The sequence below is a fragment of the Acipenser ruthenus genome, chromosome 3, assembly GCF_902713425.1.
Source record: "Acipenser ruthenus chromosome 3, fAciRut3.2 maternal haplotype, whole genome shotgun sequence".
Classification (NCBI taxonomy): domain Eukaryota; kingdom Metazoa; phylum Chordata; class Actinopteri; order Acipenseriformes; family Acipenseridae; genus Acipenser; species Acipenser ruthenus.
The window spans coordinates 32,854,032-32,872,889 of NC_081191.1; the positions used below are offsets into that span (position 1 = coordinate 32,854,032).

Here is an 18,858-nt window from a genome sequence, read left to right on the forward strand (position 1 = left end):
TTCTACTGACTGATTCAAGTGGAAATCCGTAACCGCCTTAGGGAGAAAAACAGGGTTTGTGCGCAACTATACCATTTCCGTCATCCCAAATACAAATACAGGCACTGTGCACGGACAGAGCCTGTAGCTCACTAACCCGTTTAGCGGAGGTGATGGCTAGCAAAAAGGCTGTCTTCATACAGATACTTCAGTTCTATGGAATGTATAGGTTCAAATGGGGCCTTAGTGAAATCCTTCAATACCATGTTTAGACCACTCGGGGAGGACATCCTTTCTAGGAGGGCATAACCGCCGAGCACCCTTCAGAAATGGGTCGCCAGGAAGTGAGCACCTGGGGACACGAGTCAATGGGGACATGGCATGCAGATATAGTTGCTAGGTACACTTTCAACCTAGAGGGGGTTCTACCTGCCTCTAGCAGGTCTTGCAGAAACTGTAAAATAATTACTATAGGGCAATAGGGCAATAGATGGGGTCATGACCTCTGATCATACACCAATTTTGAAAATACCTCCACTTACAGGCGTACAACGATCTTGTGGAGGAGGCCCTAGCATTCTGCAGTGTACTGACGACTGCGTCTGAGAGCCCTAAGGCAGACAGACGGTCCCGTTCAGGGGCCAGACCCACAGTTGGAGCCTGCCCGGTTCCGAGTGCCAGAGAGTGCCTGACTGAGGAGATCCATGCGTAGCGGGAAAGGTTTGAAAACCAGATTCTCCTGGGCCATCTGGGGGCCAAAAGGAGAACTGTCGCCTTCTCTCTCCAGACCTTCTCTAGGAAGGCCGGGAGCAACAGTATTGGCGGGAATGCGTACAAGAGCTCATGGGCTAGGGCGTCAACACCTAGTGGACCACCGCAGCGGTGGAGGGAGGAGCATAAGGGGCAGTGAGTCATCTCTCCCGAAACGCTCCCAAATGTGCTCTAAGACCTGAGGGTGGAGTCGCCATTCTGACAGATGAGGACCCTCTCCCTCGATAGGATGTCTGCTGCCCAATTCACCACTCCAGGAAGATGAACAGCCTGGAGGGATAACAGGTTCCTTTGTGCCCAGATCAGTAGCTGAAAGGCTATGCGGTGTAACCCCGGGCACCTCCCTGGTGGTTTACATACGCCACTACCAACATGCCTCCTCTGGAGCACTGCAAGCAAATGCTGGAGATTGAGGTGGACTGCTCGCAGTTCCAGCGCATTTATGTGCAGGGATGTCCAGCAACCCGACCAGGACCCGCGGACTCCTCTGCCTGCCCAGACTGCACCCCAACTTGAGTTGGACGCGTCTGTCGTCAACACCTGTCGGCTGTGGATCACTCTCATCCTTACACCTTCGCACAGGTGAGAGGCTTGCCTCCACAAGTGCAGGGATTCCCAGCATACGCGAGACACGGTCAGCCGACGGTGTCTGTTGCATTTGGGATGTAGCCGGAAGGCATTGAGCCACACCTGAATCGGGAGCACATGGAGTAACCCCAGCTGGATGGCTGATGATACTGCGGCGATCAGACCCAGTAATTTCTGACACAACACCAGTTGTACTGTCGATCCCTGTTGAAACATGGCTAGACAGTTGTGAATGTCGGCCACTCTGTCGTTTGACAGGTTTGCATTGTATTAATTGGCTTTTGGCATTGTTGAGGGTGAGACCCAGATGCTCCGTCACAATCGCAGTGTGGGCTACTGCTCCTTTCTCCGACTGGAAACAGATCAACCAGTCATCCAGGTTGCAGCTGCAAGAGGGCTAGGAAGGCATCCACGCACTTTGAGAACATGCGGGGGTGCTATGGAGAGGCCGAATGGCAGCACGGAAAACCCGAAGACGCTTCCCTGAAAGGCAGAGATATTTCCTGTGCGCGGGACGAATAGGGACGTGAACTCCATAAGTGCCCGAACTGAGCTTGAGGGAGGGGTAGTACCAGTCTCTGAGGTAACCTCAGAGCTGGGGCCCATCTCCTGGGTCAGTTCCTGGACCTCTGTCTCTTCCTGTGTGAAGGAGCCACCATCCCCAGGAAGCCGCGATTGTAATCGCATCCTGTTCCTCCTCGCTCATTGCCATGTCTTGCTCCGAACTGGGAGGGGGGGGGGCGACAAAAACACAAAACAGCAAAGCTGTAAGGTTAAGAAAGCAGACTACAGTCGTAAGGCGATGTAGGCTGTTGAAAAGAAAAGATTAAACGAGGTGCAGAACTCCAGAAAACTCGTAGTGAGAGCTCTTTCACACAGAATCAATCATGCAATTGGACAGGTTAGTTTATACCTACCGTTACCTAACTGAGTGAAAAGCAAAAAAAAGTGATCTCCGCGGCGTGACTACTTAATACCTCGGTAGGCAGGACCGAGGACGTCACTCCCCGGAGGGGCCTATCGGCAGCTCTGACATAAAATGCTCGGTAAAATACCTGACCTGTGACAGGCATACCCCAAAAGTATTGGTTGTCTTTGAATTGAAAGGTAACCTAGGTCTCATTTAAATCAAAAGGCATTATAATGTACAGCCATTTGATTTAATTCAGGTCCTAGTGTGGCAGCCAAAGCACTACTACATGAACCCTTTCTGGCTGATTTTATAGATTTCTTTTTAGCAATAGTAATCAGATTTTCAGTCAAAGGGCATCCCAGACCTGTTGTATTGTTTAGAGTGTCCACAAATCCACTCATCAGGTAACTTGGAAAAAATAAGAAGAATGCCCTTGCATACATTTCTTGCGCCTTCCACAGAAATGTTGCTTCTGCAGCTCCCCATGCTTGTAGTTGTTGCGTGGATGTTGGGGATGAGGCCCTTCGCTGTAGTATCCCATGGCTTTAGGTCTTCGAGCGATTATAACCTCATTGTCTACTAAGTGCCTCTGGCTGTCTGTGGATCTCTTGTAAAGGATGTGAGGCTGGTGGCTGGTAGGAGCTGTAAAGTTCTCTTCAAGTGCAAGGTGCTGAGGTAGAGGCTTCAGAAAATAGTCTGCATCCTGTGTCCTTATCAAACCTGACTAGAAAAAGAAAAAGTTATATTAACCAAATATTGCAACTTTATCATCACCTAAAATATCTCTCTTCAAATAATGCCTTTGGTGTAGTAAAACAATGTCACGTCACAAAGCAATGCTGTGTTACATACTTCAGTGAGATGATCTGCTGTTAGTTCCCCAATATGTTCCTCTTGCATTGTATGCTATCTAACAAAACTGAGACAAAAGTTGCGTGAATATCAGTGTGTAATCATGACTCCTGCAAAACACGTATCCTGCTATAACATGCATTTACAGTGATGTGGCAGGAAAAAAAAGTGCTTTGGTTATCTCTTTTAATGCAGTGTATAGCCCTGATTGCAATGCAAACAACAGTCAATGTAAACACAATTAAATTTCCTATTTTTTCAGTACAGCAAGGCATAGCTTGAGCTTTTACCGAGACAATCTAAACAGTAGAGATTAGGTTAACATTATGATAAAGCTTTCAAGGAGCTAGATGTATTACATCCTGCAGACTTGAGGCATTGTATTTGGGCAATTAAACTACCTAAGCATGTACTGTACTGTATTAAACACATCTTTAAAATGAATGCACCAGGTTATTATTGTTATTTTTTTTGGTTTATTCCCCTGGATTCTGTAGTTCAGTATCAATGATAGAAACTGGCAGTTTCTTTTTACTACAGCCTTTGTTTAGAAATAACTCTTCTCCGTTTTTCATACATACCATAATTCCTATGTGTTCCTATATCTTGTCAGCCACTACTTTTTTTGTCCTTGCATGATTTTGTATTCCTAAAGCACAGTGGATCATTACAGTTAAGGTGGGCCCAATCCTGGGGCGGGGTTTCCTCTATTTGTGGTTGATGATACATAAACCCAATGTGAAGGAAATTAGGGTTCCATGGTAGGTGTCTGTGTATGTACAAGACGATCTGTGTAACTCATGTCACACGTGTTGAGTTGTATCTCTGAAGGTGAACGAATAAAATTAGTATGATTTTAAAGTTCTTTTTTAGGCCTTTTTAAACAAACATATATATGTAAGGCATAAACCACAATGGGCCGTGCGGTTCCCATGACATATACCATGGCTGGGGTGGTGATAAGGCCTTTAACCACCCCAGAAGTGATATATATTATTGGAACCGCACGGCCTGAAGTGGTTTATACTGCTTATAACACGGCTAACTGTCATTTGTGGTAAGAAAAATAATTAAAATAATTAAAACACATTTAAATTAAGACAAAACCAGAAACTTTTATTGTGTATACATCCGCAGTGTAATATAGTCCCAAATTTAATTTAATTCGTTATAGTCACACACATTCTAGTACGTTTTCATCCTTTTGGATTTCAAAATATGTTTTTGTTAGTTGTCGGATACCCTCACGTCCAAGTCGTGCCGGATTTCTTCTATTTCATTTATCTATTCCTCATCTACTGTTATGTGTCTGCTCTTGCTGGTGCACTGATTGTATTTATTTATTTTTTTCAGATGGACTGCTGTCTTCACTCAGAAAGTTGGTGTTGTACCAGTTATGTGGAGTTTCATCCCCAAATATATTAAAGGAAATAGGTCAAATGCCACTCATTTTTGGCTGTGGTTTTGTAACTAATAAATAAAATGGCAGTTTGTCATGGAATTTACAATGTAGTGGTGTGTAGTGATTTATTCAGTGTGAAGCAGCTCATTAGTATGCAAGCAGTTTTATACGCTATATATATATATATATATAATTTTGCACCTGTAACAAAATCTGACACTGTACCATTTTCTAACATTACACTAGTCAAGTTTTGGTACGCATACCACATTCTGACGATGTACCACTTTCTAACACTACATCGGCTCTATAGTCCAGATCACGACTTCTATCAAAGTGAAAAACAACGTCCACAAATTTGATATACTTACATCAGTCATTGAATTCGGGTCAAGCAACCCCCTTTGTCCACTTTAGCTAGCATGGCCAATGTTAAAACAAAAAACACTTGGTCTATCATTAAAATCTGACAAAAAATCACTGGTCACATTATGCACATTATTTCATTATTTTCTTCTAAATATAATTGTTCTTGCTTACACATGAAATCAAGCAAAAACTAACTGCAGGTTTCAAAATATAGGTAAATATACTGCCTGCGCCTCACTAAAACGACAAGACTGATGGCACAATATGTTTTTGTGGCTGCATATGCATTCAATGTTTTTTTTTGCAGCCTACAGATTATCATTTACTGGTATATTAAAAATGATTCTATGAAAATAATATTATTCGCCATAAACGTGTACATAAATTCAAATCAATCAATAAAAAGAAATAGCACTGGGTGCCTAACAATGCCTAACAGGACAGTTAACTACAGTATAAGAAAATGCTTATGGTGTTGCAGAGCTTTGTCAACTACTGTATGAAAATGCTAGAAAATTGGGCCATAAAAAAACTTTCGCAGACAATGGGTCTCTAAATAAATAAGCATTGCTCTAATTCTTGTGTGCCTGGGGTGTTGCTGTGTCACCAACCAAAAAAAAGCTGGAGTGCTTATTTTCCACATTTCAACACCACAGACTTGTATTGTATTAATTGTATAACGTAACCCCTATATGATTGTAGGTTTTTTTAAATTAAAAAAAAAAATGTGTCAAGGTATTACATATGTTACAGTATACTAACGCATACTTTTTCTTCTTCAACGCCTGGTTAACCTCGTTTGAACTTGGAAGTCTGCACTGGCTTTCCATTAAAATTAGTGCTTTTCTATCCTACCCGTTTAAACCACAGGACATATCTAGTAACACCCGACTTCCACATTACAAAACTGGAAATTGGTATATAAAAACGGGACCTGATTCGAGAGTATGGACCCTGTTCACAAAGTATGATTGATGTTTGTGATGTTGAACAAAACCATGGTAAGCTGATAGCTAAGCAATTTAACACTGAGTTCCAGTGAGTGAACCTGGCGTCAAGCTAACATGCAAGGCTACTTCTACTACCTGTTCAGGGTCTTTTTTTTCATGTTTTAGTTTCCAGTGCTGTAAATCGAGTGCTTTATTGAGCACTACATACATAAATGAAGCACACAATCTTAAATCTTAAAAAAAATAAAAAAAACACAGCAAAATCAATGTTTTTTTCCTTCACCATTCAAAACGCAAGACAAAAAATCTTTACCAAGGAAGAAACTGAACTGCTTGGAAATACGCTGTTATTTTATTCTACTACTCACTTGAGCTCCATCAAAACAGACAAACAAAAAAAAAAGAAACAGCTGCTAAAGTGCAATAAGGTTTATTATGGAACCTATTTATAGGTCATCAAAAGGGGTGCCTAGCATGTTGAGCAGTCAGCTGACAGTGACTAGTTTATTACAGCTTGAATGGGAATCCCAAGATGTGATCATTTTAAGCTGAGGCTGAAATTCTAGGGAGGGATCATACTAGTTTTCCCAATTGATCCCATCTGTCAATTTTATCTAAACATCAGGTGGCCACATATATGGCTGAGAGTTTTCAATTGGGATAGGGGCTAAAGAATGGAAGCAACAAATAAAAATGTATGTGCTGTAGGTTTATTCAGATAAGCAGAGATGTGTATGTGTGTCCTGTTTGTATTAGTCAAAATGGAGCGACGTAACCAGTGGTGTACCACAGGGATCAGTATTAGGTCCTCTGCTATTCTTAATCTACATTAATGATTTAGATTCTGGTATAGTAAGCAAACTTGTTAAATTTGCAGACGACACAAAAATAGGAGGAGTGGCAAACATTGTTGCAGCAGCAAAGGTCATTCAAAATGATCTAGACAGTATTCAGAACTGGGCAGACACATGGCAAATGACATTTAATAGAGAAAAGTGTAAAGTATTGCATGCAGGCAATAAAAATATGCATTATAAATATCACATGGGAGATACTGTAATTGAAGAAGGGAACTATGAATAAGACCTAGGAGTTTATGTTGACTCAGAAATGTCCTCATCTGACAAATTGGGGAAACTATAAAAAAGGCCAACAAGATGCTCGGATATATTGTGAGAAGTGCTGAATTTAAATCAAGGGAAGTAATGTTAAAACTTTACAATGCATTAGTAAGACCTCACCTAGAATATTGTGTTCAGTTCTGGTCACCTTGTTACAAAAAGGATATTGCTGCTCTAGAAAGAGTGCAAAGAAGAGCGACCAGAATTATCCCGGGTTTAAAAGGCATGTTGTATGCAGACAATCTAAAAGAATTGAATCTATTCAGTCTTGAACAAAGATTCTGGGATCAATAAGCTACTAACAACCAAACGAGCAAGATGGGCTGAATGGCCTCCTCTCGTTTGTAAACTTTCTTATGTTCTTATGTTCTTCTTATATCTGTAAGGTAAAATATTGTTATAAATCAGTGACAGGGATGAAATCTGATGCTGTGATCTCCTGACTCCTAAACCTTAGCTGCAACAACTGGACAGCACAGCATTACTGCTAGTGTTTAGCAGCTCTTTCTAAAGAACCAGTGGCTCAGAGGACTGCAACCTTATATCCAGTCTTTTGCCTCTGTGCTGCTGAGTCATTTGGATATCCGGTTAGGAGGTAGTATAAAGAAAACTCTCCAACTTTTTTATTAAACTCCTTGTAGGTAGTTTTGTCATGACACAATGTATTTATATTTGAATACACATCAGTAACAAAAATATATATTTCTTTACATACTGGGCTCTATTCACAAATGTAACCTTTAATATATATTAATATAATTAATTTGACATGTATGTTCTGTATATTCATTTAAAAACAATCTGGAATAGTTTCATGCACAAAACGCTTTACTTAAGCTGTCAAAAAATACTTAAAGAAAACATGAGTCAAAGCTTTGTGAACAGAGGCCAGATTCAGCAATCATGAATGTTCGTACCATAAGTATAATGAAATCTGTTTTAGAGTGTCAACAAAGTTCAACTAAGTCCAAAGATTTTAGGAAAATCAGGGTATAGTATTCTTTTGTCAAATTGACAAACAACCTTTTTTACTTTTAGTGATTTTTACAACTCCATTAAGCACTCTCCTCTACTTTGCTATACACCCAGGCAAAATCTGGTGTCCAAAACTGTATATAAAATGATCAAATTGGATAAAAACTACAACTGCAATTGGATAAAACTACTCCTTAAAAGCGACGCTCTCCAGAGTTCTCCTCCCACTCTCCATACATCTGTATCACTGGAAAAGGTACAGCAGAATTTAAAGCCCTACATGTAAAATCCTGCACACATTTTAATGTTTTACATTGTTAGTCCTACACCATTAAATAGTGTAGACCAGGTATAAACACAGTTCAATAATCCCAGGGCAGGACAGGACAGAAAATGTTCCTTGACCAATTTATTATTATATTTCTTTTTTAAACTTTCTCTCATTTCAGCAAAAAAAAAAAAAAGTTAGATTTACTTTTCTTTACAGAACCACAACATTACTCTGGACAATTTTCCAAACTCAAATAAAAAAGAGTCTGTAACTTTTCAGACGTTATATAGCAAATTATGTGTGTCTCCTTCCTTGACTTTCCATGGTACGCTACAATATTATTTTGCCCACTGTAAATCATTTTGTGAACAAAAATGTCAATATTCGTTATAAGGTGAAACACAAATAACGCGTCTCCAATTACGGACCCCGACAACTGTGTTATAACGGCGCAGCGCTGCACATAACCAGGACCTACACTGTTGCATACTGTAACATGGCAACATGTGGATGTACATTAAAAGATGCACTTTCTGATTAAACCTAAAACCAAGGTTATATCTGCTTTGCAGATGTTAAAACTCCCACAAAATTATTGGTACTAGCCCAAGTGGCCAAGATAAATTTCTTCTAGAAATTTTGATATCCGACTTCCACACAACAAGAAAAGCCCATATTTAAAGATAATTATTGTTTGGTGTATGCAAGTTGGGCCAGTTGAAAGGTTTGATAGATGAGGACATTTGTTCACGGCAGTCATAATTACCCAGACAATCTCAAGGCAAGTTCAAAGTCAGGTAGAGATATAGTGGCTGATGTAATATGTGCAATTTGCGGCTGCAAAACACCCATATTGTGGCCAAAATAAGCGTTTTGCACGCACAAAACGTGTCTAGCAGCCGTAAAGTGGGACTTTAGAGGCCACTAAAAATGTGGCATATGTAAAAATGGTTTTCACCTGGCATTCTGCACCTGCTATAAAATTAGCACTTTGCCATCATTAATCAGTTTACAATGATATTGAAATGTATTCAAATGAAGAGAAGAGCATGGAATTGGACAGGCATCTGGAATACTAAGCGGGCGCAAACAGTATAATGAGATGTAAGGATTTTGCCTTGCACTTGGGCAATTGCTGACCCTCCAAAAACTTTACACCTCCTCTTACAACCATTGTAGAAGCAAGTAACTAAGCGCTGTATAAAAACACACACCTTTAGAGATCTGCCATTGGCCTCAGGATGGCTGCTGTGGTACACTTCCTGTTGCAGTGATGCTTGGCTCTTGATGAGGACAGGCAGGAAAACCTTCAGAGGAGGGCAAGATGGAGAAGACCCTGCATATTCAAACCCAGGGTCACTTTGTTTGGGATGTTGGAGGATGTGATGGTAAGGCGTTATTGTCTCACTCCGCAGGTCATCCTAGACCCAATAGCTGAATTTCACCTTTTCATCACCTGATTGACTTTCCTCCTGGTAACACTGAGAGCATTGACTTTCTCCACTATAGAGGACCATATGACCATATGGTAGCATAACTGATGTTGGCTGAGGCTTTTCCACATAACCCAATTTCATGCTGAGTGACCTCAGCCGTTAGGACACTCAGTGCCTCCTCAGAAAACATTTCGTTTCTTTTCCGTGCACCAAGAGGACCTAGATGCCTTTCCTCTGCCATATTTTTTTGTTAGGTTTGATTTTCGTGCTCCACAAATCTCATACTGCTCTCGGTACTTCTAACTCACCTCACCTCTGGGCTGTAAGTGCGGCCGCTACATAACCTGATGCACAGGCGGTGCTCATTGCGACCCTCACCCTATCAATTGCAGCTCATTATTTGTAAGTGTTGAATAATATGGATTGCTCTTAGGCTTACATAAGCTGCAGTGCAAAATAATTGCCAAGCCGCTAGACAATTTGGATTTTGCGGCCACAATTGTTCGCACTATGTCTATCCTTACATCAGACCCAAAGAATACATCAGTGATGGCAAACTTAAAAAAAAAATACAAAAGGAAAGGTGGAACACATAAATTAAATGACATCTTAAGGCCACATGCAATGACAACACTGTTGGTTCCAAACTTTGGCTCCCTGTGACCTAGGTTTTGAACCTTTAAATAATGAATAGCAAATGCATTGCTGCTGGCACATGCTGTAATTTCCTCTGTTACTCTCTTCCAAAATATATTTGCTTTATTGTGGTGCAATACAATGTCTCCAAGGCATGATGCTTTGATAATATTCACATCTGTTTCTACTTCTTTACTTTGATGCTCTCTGTTATTAATTATTGGGGTGAAAGATAGCAGTGCTGGACAAACTAAGAAAGAAGAGGCATCAAGGCCAGTTACAGAGGAAGAGACAATGCCCATGGTACGGTATTAAAGTTAGTATTGACCATCATCTCTAGCATGTTCAAATAAAACATAAAATAAATTGACCCCCCCATGAAACTGGCATATGTGGCATAAGACTGAGCTAGTAGGACATCTGTTTATGACACAGTGTTTAATAAATAAATAAATAAATAAATAAATAAATAAATAAATAAATAAATCCGTAACAGGACTCTTTTATATCAATCAGTTTGTGTTAGGGCAAATATTCCATACTGCATATGCAACCTGGATTTCTCACATAGAACTGTGGGTTGTAACTACATGATAAAGCTATGATTAAGTGGTATAACACAACAGCGTTTAAAAATACACGTAAAAGGCATGTGTGATCAGGCACCGATTTCTTCTGTGAATCAATACAGAATTAGATACAAAATAGCTGCTTGTAGTTTGGAGACAGGTACATGATTTTGATACTAGCTGTAATTAGGCTTTACTCTGTTATTAAGGTATTGGTGTAGTCAGTGGTACTCGACTCTGACCCTCAAGATCTATTCCAGTCCTGGTCTTTATTCCAACAAGGTCCTAAATTAGTTAACTGCCTCTGAACAGCTTCAATTAACTACATTCGAACCTGCTTGGAGTAAAAACCTTGACTGGATTAAATCTCGAGGGCAAGAGTTGGGTACCACTCGTGTAGATCTTACTGCTTATTAATTAGAACCCTGTATAGGTTAAACTGATTGTTAGGTTAACATTACTAGGCTAATTGCTTGCTAACTGGTTTAGATTTATCCAGGTGTGACTGAGACAAGTGTGAATTGCAACCCCAAGTGTGAATAGCAATCCCCAACGGCCTTTATTAGTTCCCACAGCAAAACAGCTGCGGGTAGGCCGAGTAAAGGTAACCTATTTTTGAATATTAGCTGTGATCAGGCTTTACTGTGCTATTAAGGTTTAGGTTGTTTGATCTTACTGCTTATTGTTTAGAACCCTTTATAGGCTAATCTGCGTGTAAGGTTAACATTCCTAGGTTAATTGCTTGATAACTGTCTTAATCTGCTTGTAAGGATAACATTCCTAGGTTAATTGCACTATTTTGCTCATTCCAAAACGCAGGCTCCTTCCTATCTATACTCTCTGCCTTTGTGTACTGTCCATACTGCTCCCTGCCTCTGCTACTTTCACACTGCTAGTTTGCCCACTCTATCCACCATGACTTTCTCTGCTATCCCAGTGCTTCTCTTCTCTTGCACTCGCAAGCAATTCTCTATCCATTTCAAACTTGATCTCTCTACCTCTGCTCCTTCCTCCTGCTCTCTCTCTGGTGCCCTCTGGAACTGTCAGTGAGCTGGCAATAAGGATCTCTGTATGCCTCTGTGGCAATGTGCCCCGCCCCTGTGTGCACTTGTGTGTTATGTGTTGTATGTTGCGTATGTTGTGTGTAAATGTTGGTGTATAGTCATTGGTACACGGGATATAAATGGGTCTGTGTTTCACGTGTATTTAAAAATGTAGATTTGTATTTAGGCACGAGTATGGCACAAATCACTTCACATGCATTTAAAGTATGTAATATGTGAGCACGGGGTTTCACGTGCTGGGATTCAAGTGAATAATTAATTAGTAATTGAATCCCAGCACAACAGTATATATACACATTTTCATTCACTCGGGGTTGGGTGTTCGTGAGTGGAGAACGGGAGAGAGAGAGAGGAGAATGAAAGAAAGAAAGAAAGAAAGAAAGAAAGAAAGAAAGAAAGAAACGTTTGTTTTGCTTCACTCACCGTTTGTCTGTCTGTTTACTGTTTTAGTCCGTTTTTGTTTGTCTATTTATTTTGGCCTCAAGTGCCGTGTCCTGTTTTGTGTTTAAAACCTTTTTATTTTCTGTTCTGATTATTAAATGTTGAGCGCGATCACGCGCTCAGCTTCACCAAAACCCCAAAGTCTCTGTTGTTTATTTCCTGGATCTGGTCTGACACCACCCACTCCGGCCGTCTTTGTGACAGCCTCCCATCTCTAAATCGACTTTCTGGCTCTTACAGAAACTTGTATAACCCCAGAGAACACTGCTACCCCAGCTGCTCTCTCCTTTCTCTATGTCCTCTCTCACTCTCCCCATTCCTCAGGACGAGGCGGGGGAGGTTATTTTACCACATTTATAAATTTCGTCAAACTGCTTAGCAGTTGACTTTAATGAGAAATATTCTGTATTGTAAATTTGTCATTCATATAAAATTCGCAAAAGATCAACTCCTGCGTGCAGGTATTTTAAAGAACCAAAGGGATACTATTTGGCACAACACCATTGTAGTATGCTCAAAACACTCACAAAATAAACAAACACTCTGGGGAGTGCTTTTAACGTACATTCAAAACATTACTAGTCACTTTCAAAACACTCGGGTCACGTTCATAACACACTCCTTCTACATTCAAAACAACACACTAAGTACTTTCAAAACACTCTCACACTCAAAACACTCTACAGTACATTAAGTTCAAAGCATGTATTACTTTCAAAACATTCTACAGGTACATAAAGGCCCTGTCCACACTATGCCTTTAAACCATATTACTGGTGTAGTGTTAATAAGTGGTACATCATCAGAATGCGGTACGTTTACCACAACTTGACCCTTGTAATGTCAGAAAGCGATACGGCTTTCTTAACGGATGTTATTTAAGCATTGTTTAAGCATGCGCGAGCAAACGCAGTGCGCTGCGTACCACTTTTTACCATGTATCTGAAAATAACACTCCACCGGTAGTTGCCTGTAAACCAGCTTAAAAATGCTAAATACAAATAGCTTCTACACTATGCAGTGTTTAATACCGTACTTGTGACCACTATCATTCATTTTATTATTATTATTATTATTATTATTATTATTATTATTATTATTATTATTATTCTCTCTGTATAATAATATAAATATTCAACTGCAATTGCTGTCGGAATATCTACCTTTTAATCATTCTTGAAATAGGACCCATTGGGTACACGATCATTTTGTTTACTTACTATGGCAGCTACACACAGTCGCGCGCATACAGTAAATTGGAATCTATGTCTAACAGATGACCTTCTTTCAAAACATACTTGTTTAAGTTCTTTCGCTCCAAAAACAACACTCAAGGTATTACAACTGTTTTCGCTATACAACATGTTTTGAATATGTTATCTTGTTTCAAATAAAACTTTTTTTTATTTTTAAAAAGAACAAAAATATACATTTATATTTAATTAATATTAGAACAAATACTACTTGTTATTAAAATACTAAAACGGAACTCCTGTACATACTGATAGAACGTGTCTATTTTGTGGCTCACTTTTGTTGTTTTTTCTTTGTGTTTGTACATTAGTTGGCCATATGTAATGAAAAAAACCCTGGCATTGTCTCTGAAAATTAGCCTTTCCTCCACTATTCCCTTTAACTGTATCTGGGTATTTCCCGTTTGATAAATAACTGAATATTTCTTTAAAGTTGGGCTCTATTTTTCCCCAACAGGTCTACCCACCGTGTTGAAACTCTCTGCACATGGTTGGATTGTGATGTTGCACACAACATCAACAATATTAAACCCGAGACAGAATTGCATTCATTTATGTATAGTTTAGTAAGCAAAATAGTATTTGCTCTAACACTTTTAGTCAAATACAGATTACATATACGTTTTACGCATGTTTAGAAATACTGTATTACTTCGAATTAACGCCTCCCTCAGATATCAGCTTTTTAATAGACGCCACCCTCGAATAAACGCCGCTCTCAAGGGCTCCCGAGTGGCGCATCCAGTAAAAAAAAAAAAAAAAGCACTAGTGTAGAGTGCAGGATGAACCCTATAGTCTGGACGTCAGCGATTTGAGTCCAGGCTATTCCTTTGCCAAACGAGGACGGAAGATCCCAGGGGGCAGCGCACAATTGGCCGAGCACCGCCCGGGAGGAGGGCAGGTTAGGTCGGCCAGGCTGTTCTCGGTCTTTTTCGTACACTTTTCAAACTGATGGATCATACTGTACTTGAATTTAAGCTGCTGACACTGCTGCATAAGCACAGAAAAGTTTAACTGCGTGATAATGGACCATTTTGTTTATAGTTAAAGCATATTACATGAAATTGTATTGTGTAAACTGAAAATGGTATCAAAAGGTACATGATTAAAAAGTCTATTTAAAATGTAGGGCCTATTGCCCGAGACTTTATTCTCACAGATCTGACTGTCCGAAATGTACAGAGTAAAGTTTTCAGAAGTACTTGTGATTTTAGAGGGAAAATGCAGCTGTCTCTGCAAAAAAACACACAAAAAAACAGTAAATGCTTAGGACAAGCAAGTGTACGAAGTTGGTCTTACCCTTCACCGTACTAAGTTAATGCACTTGAACAGAATCACGAATCTGATTTGGTACCCTGCTGCAATCAGGATCTTGTTTGGTCTGATTTAGCAGATGATCTACCTGTGATGATTAATTTGTTGTACGCTGAATTTCTACTCTCTCCATATTGAAGCTTCACAAACCCCTAGAGTTTCATGCTGTTGAACTGCGCTCACCAGGCACGTGTTTCTTATTGTTCTCTATCCCCCACCCTCGACTTCCTCTTTTCTATCACCACCTCTATTCCAATCATTGTTTGCCGATTTTAACATTCATCTCTCCAACTCAATTCATTCTGCTGGCTTCCTCCCTTCTTGATTCTTTCTCTCTTCAACTCTCCCCCTCGTTTCCTACTCACAAAGCTGGCTGCTAACTGGACCTGTTTTTCTCCAGAAACTGCTCTTCTCCTTCCCATACTATCACCCCCTCTCCTACTCGGACCACTTCTATCCATTTCTATCCCCCCTCTCTTTTCGCTGCAATCTCTGCTCTCTTGGCTATCCTCTACACTCCACTTATCCTGTAATGAGCTGCGCACTGCTGAGAGGAGATGTAGAGGGTAGCTTGGAAGAGATCCAAGCTACTCTCTAATTTAGACCACTACCGCTCCCTTAGAGTGCACATCTGATAACAATCCTATTATCAATCTATCATCCTGCCCTCCACCAACAACACCGTCAACTTTTCTCCATCTTTTCCTCCCTCCTCAAACCCTAACCCCCTCCCCAATCCTCCTGATGACTTTGCCTCCTTCTTCTGCTCCAAAGTAGCAGACATTCAGAAGCTACTCTCCAGACCAGCTTCCCCTTCCCCTATCCCTCCCCATCGGCACATACCGCGCCTTCATTCCTCCCTGTCACTCATGCCACTTGGACTCCAAGTCAACTACTTGTGCCCTGGATCCCCTTTCTACTCACTTCTTCAAACCCATTGTCCCTGCTCTTCTTCCTTTTATCTCATCCCTTATTAACACATCTCTGCTCTCTGCCTCCTTTCCCTCAGCCTTCAAAACAGCTTACATCACCCCCACTCTTAAGAAACCTTCTCTTGACCCTTCTTCTGCCCAGCACTATTGCACTGTCTCTCTCCTCCTGTTCTTCTGTAAAACTCTCGAACGAGCTGTCCACCGCCACCTGGCATCCTTCCTCACCAAGCACTCTCTACTTGATCCACTTCAATCCGGGGTCTGTCCTGCACACACCATGGACACCACCCTCCTCTGTAACTGACTCTCTGCTTACGCTGCCTCCCTCTCCTCCATTCTAATTCTCGACCTCTCCTCTGCCTTTGACACTGTTCTCCTCTCTTCTTCTGACCTGGGAATCTCAGACACTGCCTGGTTTTCCTTCTATCTCTCTAACCATTCGTTTCAGGTTTCCTGGCATGTCGCTCTCTTCACCTCACCCCCCCTCTCTCACCTTTACGCTGATGATGCCCAGATCTTCCTCTCCTTTCCCGCCTTTGACTCCCACATCTCCTCCCGCATCTCAGAATGCCTCTCAGCTATCTCAACATGGATGCATTCACACCACCTCAAACTCAACCTCTAAATCCGATTTCCTCTACTTTCCTCCTGCTTCCTCTCTCTGACCTCTCCATCTCAGTCTCCCTTGACTCCATCACTCTTTCTCCATCTGCTAAAAACCTAATTTTACCAAATCCGTCCTTTTCTCACTACTTATTCCACTCACCCCCTGGTGCAAGCTCTTGTACCTCCAGATTGGGCCACTGTAACTTTCTCCTTGGTGGTCTTCCTGCTTTGGCTATCTGCCCCCTTCAGGTCATTCAAAATGCTGCTGCTCGTCTTGTGTTCTCCCACCCTCACTACTCTCATGCTACACCTCTGTTTTGCATCATCCACTGGATACCTATCTCTGCTCGCATTCAATTCAATACCCTTGTTCTTGACTACCACTCTCTTCACCCTTGTGTCTCCCTATACCCCGTCTCCGCTCCTCCTCTACTGGCTGCCTGGTCATGCCTTCCCTCCACTCTCCATCCTCCCGTGCCCACTCCTTCTCTTCCCTAGCCCCTCTGTGGTTGAACCAGCTACCGGAGACCTTCAGGACCGCTCCGTCTCTCACTGCCTTCAGCAGCCTCTTCAAGACTCACCTGTTTAGACTCTTCGTACTATGTACTGCATTGACCTGACCTAAGCACCACGTTACTGGATCCTCAGCTGATGCACTATCCTTGCACTACTATTATGTCACTGTGGATTAAATTGTTGTAATCCTAACTTGTTTCATATTGTATTTTAGTAGTATAAATTTGCACTTACTGTGAACTGTACTGTATTTAAATATTGATTTTACACTGTAACCCTTTATTGGCCTGTAACACCTGTAAGTGTCTGCCAAATAAATGAATGAATAAATAAATAAATAAATAAACTATGATTGAAGTGGCTGCTGGCTTCTCAGTGGTTTCAATTAGCCCAGGACTGCAATTAAATGTTCTATCTGGTGTCTGTTGGGGTCTAGTGGAATTTCACTGATACCACCTGAAATTGGCTGTGATGGTATCAAAGACAAGCAACATTGAAATTGGCCAAGTATTGTATCCCCATTACAACTGCATTATGCTAACTATTGCAGGGGAGTCATTCAATGGTTGTCCATGTTACTGATTTGTGTGTAAACAAATAGGTTAGTCCAAAGTGATGTCAACTTGGCAAACACAAAATACATTTATTCCAGTCCAAAGCAATGACAATTTAGCATAGAAGAAATACAATTCATTCTAATGCTTGGTACGACAATGTAACAGAAAAACAGTATAAAATACTAGTCCTTCATACTGTACAGGAACATAGGTGCTGCAGCACATTGGCAATAGGCTCTGAAGAGATTGCAGCTTGGGATGGAATTTGAAAGCTGTAAATGCTTGGTTCAAGTTTCTGAAGCTACCAAAGCATGTCATCCTATAAAAAGAGATAATAAAAGGTCAACAAATTCCTCCCAGGATGAGACTCTTCATAAAGAATAGGCCACTTAAAATGGTGCACTGCTAAGATTAATGGAATACAGTAATCCGTTGCGTATTCGCCCATCACCTATCTGCCCTAACCGTTTATCCGCCATGATCAACGTTAGTTTATTATTGAACAGAGGATATTAGTTCAGCGATTGTAGATCCAACAAAGTTTTCGTACACTGTGTTGTATGTACTCTGTGCACTACCATTGCTGGTAGTGTCACATGAGCTGTTCAGTGTGTTGATATGTAAATAAATCTTGTTTGCATGCGGGACGTATCAGTTTCAACCTCTGTAATACCCTGTCTCTTTCTAAACAAGGGATTTAAGGGAGCTCCGTAATAAAAGCTGAATCTCAAAATAATAATTGTTTGAATAGAATAATTGTTACAGCTGTGTATAGTGGTATTTAAAACAGGATTCACTGATCCACCTTTTTACATATCCGCCCTTACTCTGGTCCCACTGCAGTCAGATATGCGACGGATTACTGTAACTTAAAAGGAACATAATACAGTACTTGTCCATCAACAGTTAATGGAAGGGTTGCAGCCAGCTATACCCAACATTTCTTCTGAATTGTCAGCATTGGATGCTTCAATCCAACCTGTTCAATCAGAAATATTTCACTGGTTCCCTACTTCTTTCACAAAGTTCAGCATGCTGATTGGTTCATCTGTCCGTCATTTTTGGCAGAATCCTACTTGCTTCCTCCGACACAGGTTCAGAGGGGAGGGAACAGGTTTATAAATACAAGTCCCGTATAATCACAAACCATCCGCTTTACAGACCCCTGCCCAATTATAGCAATGATGCAATATGCACAGGGGGCTTACCTGTGCTTAATTTGTGCCGGGGCACAGCCCCGGAATCTCTGGGCGTGCAGAGTCATATTCCTGGTACCTCTAGTTAAAAATCTCATAAAATGCTTTCTTTTTAAATTCTCAACACAGTTTATCAAGTCTGCACGT

At 40.9% G+C, this 18,858-nt stretch overlaps 1 protein-coding gene across 3 annotated transcripts in view; it reads right to left on the minus strand.

Moving 5' to 3' along the window:
- Positions 1–18,858, minus strand: part of LOC117394192 (A disintegrin and metalloproteinase with thrombospondin motifs 16-like) — an 87,569-nt gene that overhangs the window by 56,175 nt on the left and 12,536 nt on the right. For 2 of the 3 annotated variants that reach the window (XM_059012814.1, XM_033992261.3), the window contains one exon: positions 2,693–2,975. In XM_059012814.1, the coding sequence (XP_058868797.1) occupies positions 2,693–2,975 (283 nt within the window). The other variant, XM_059012815.1, reaches the window with a different exon arrangement.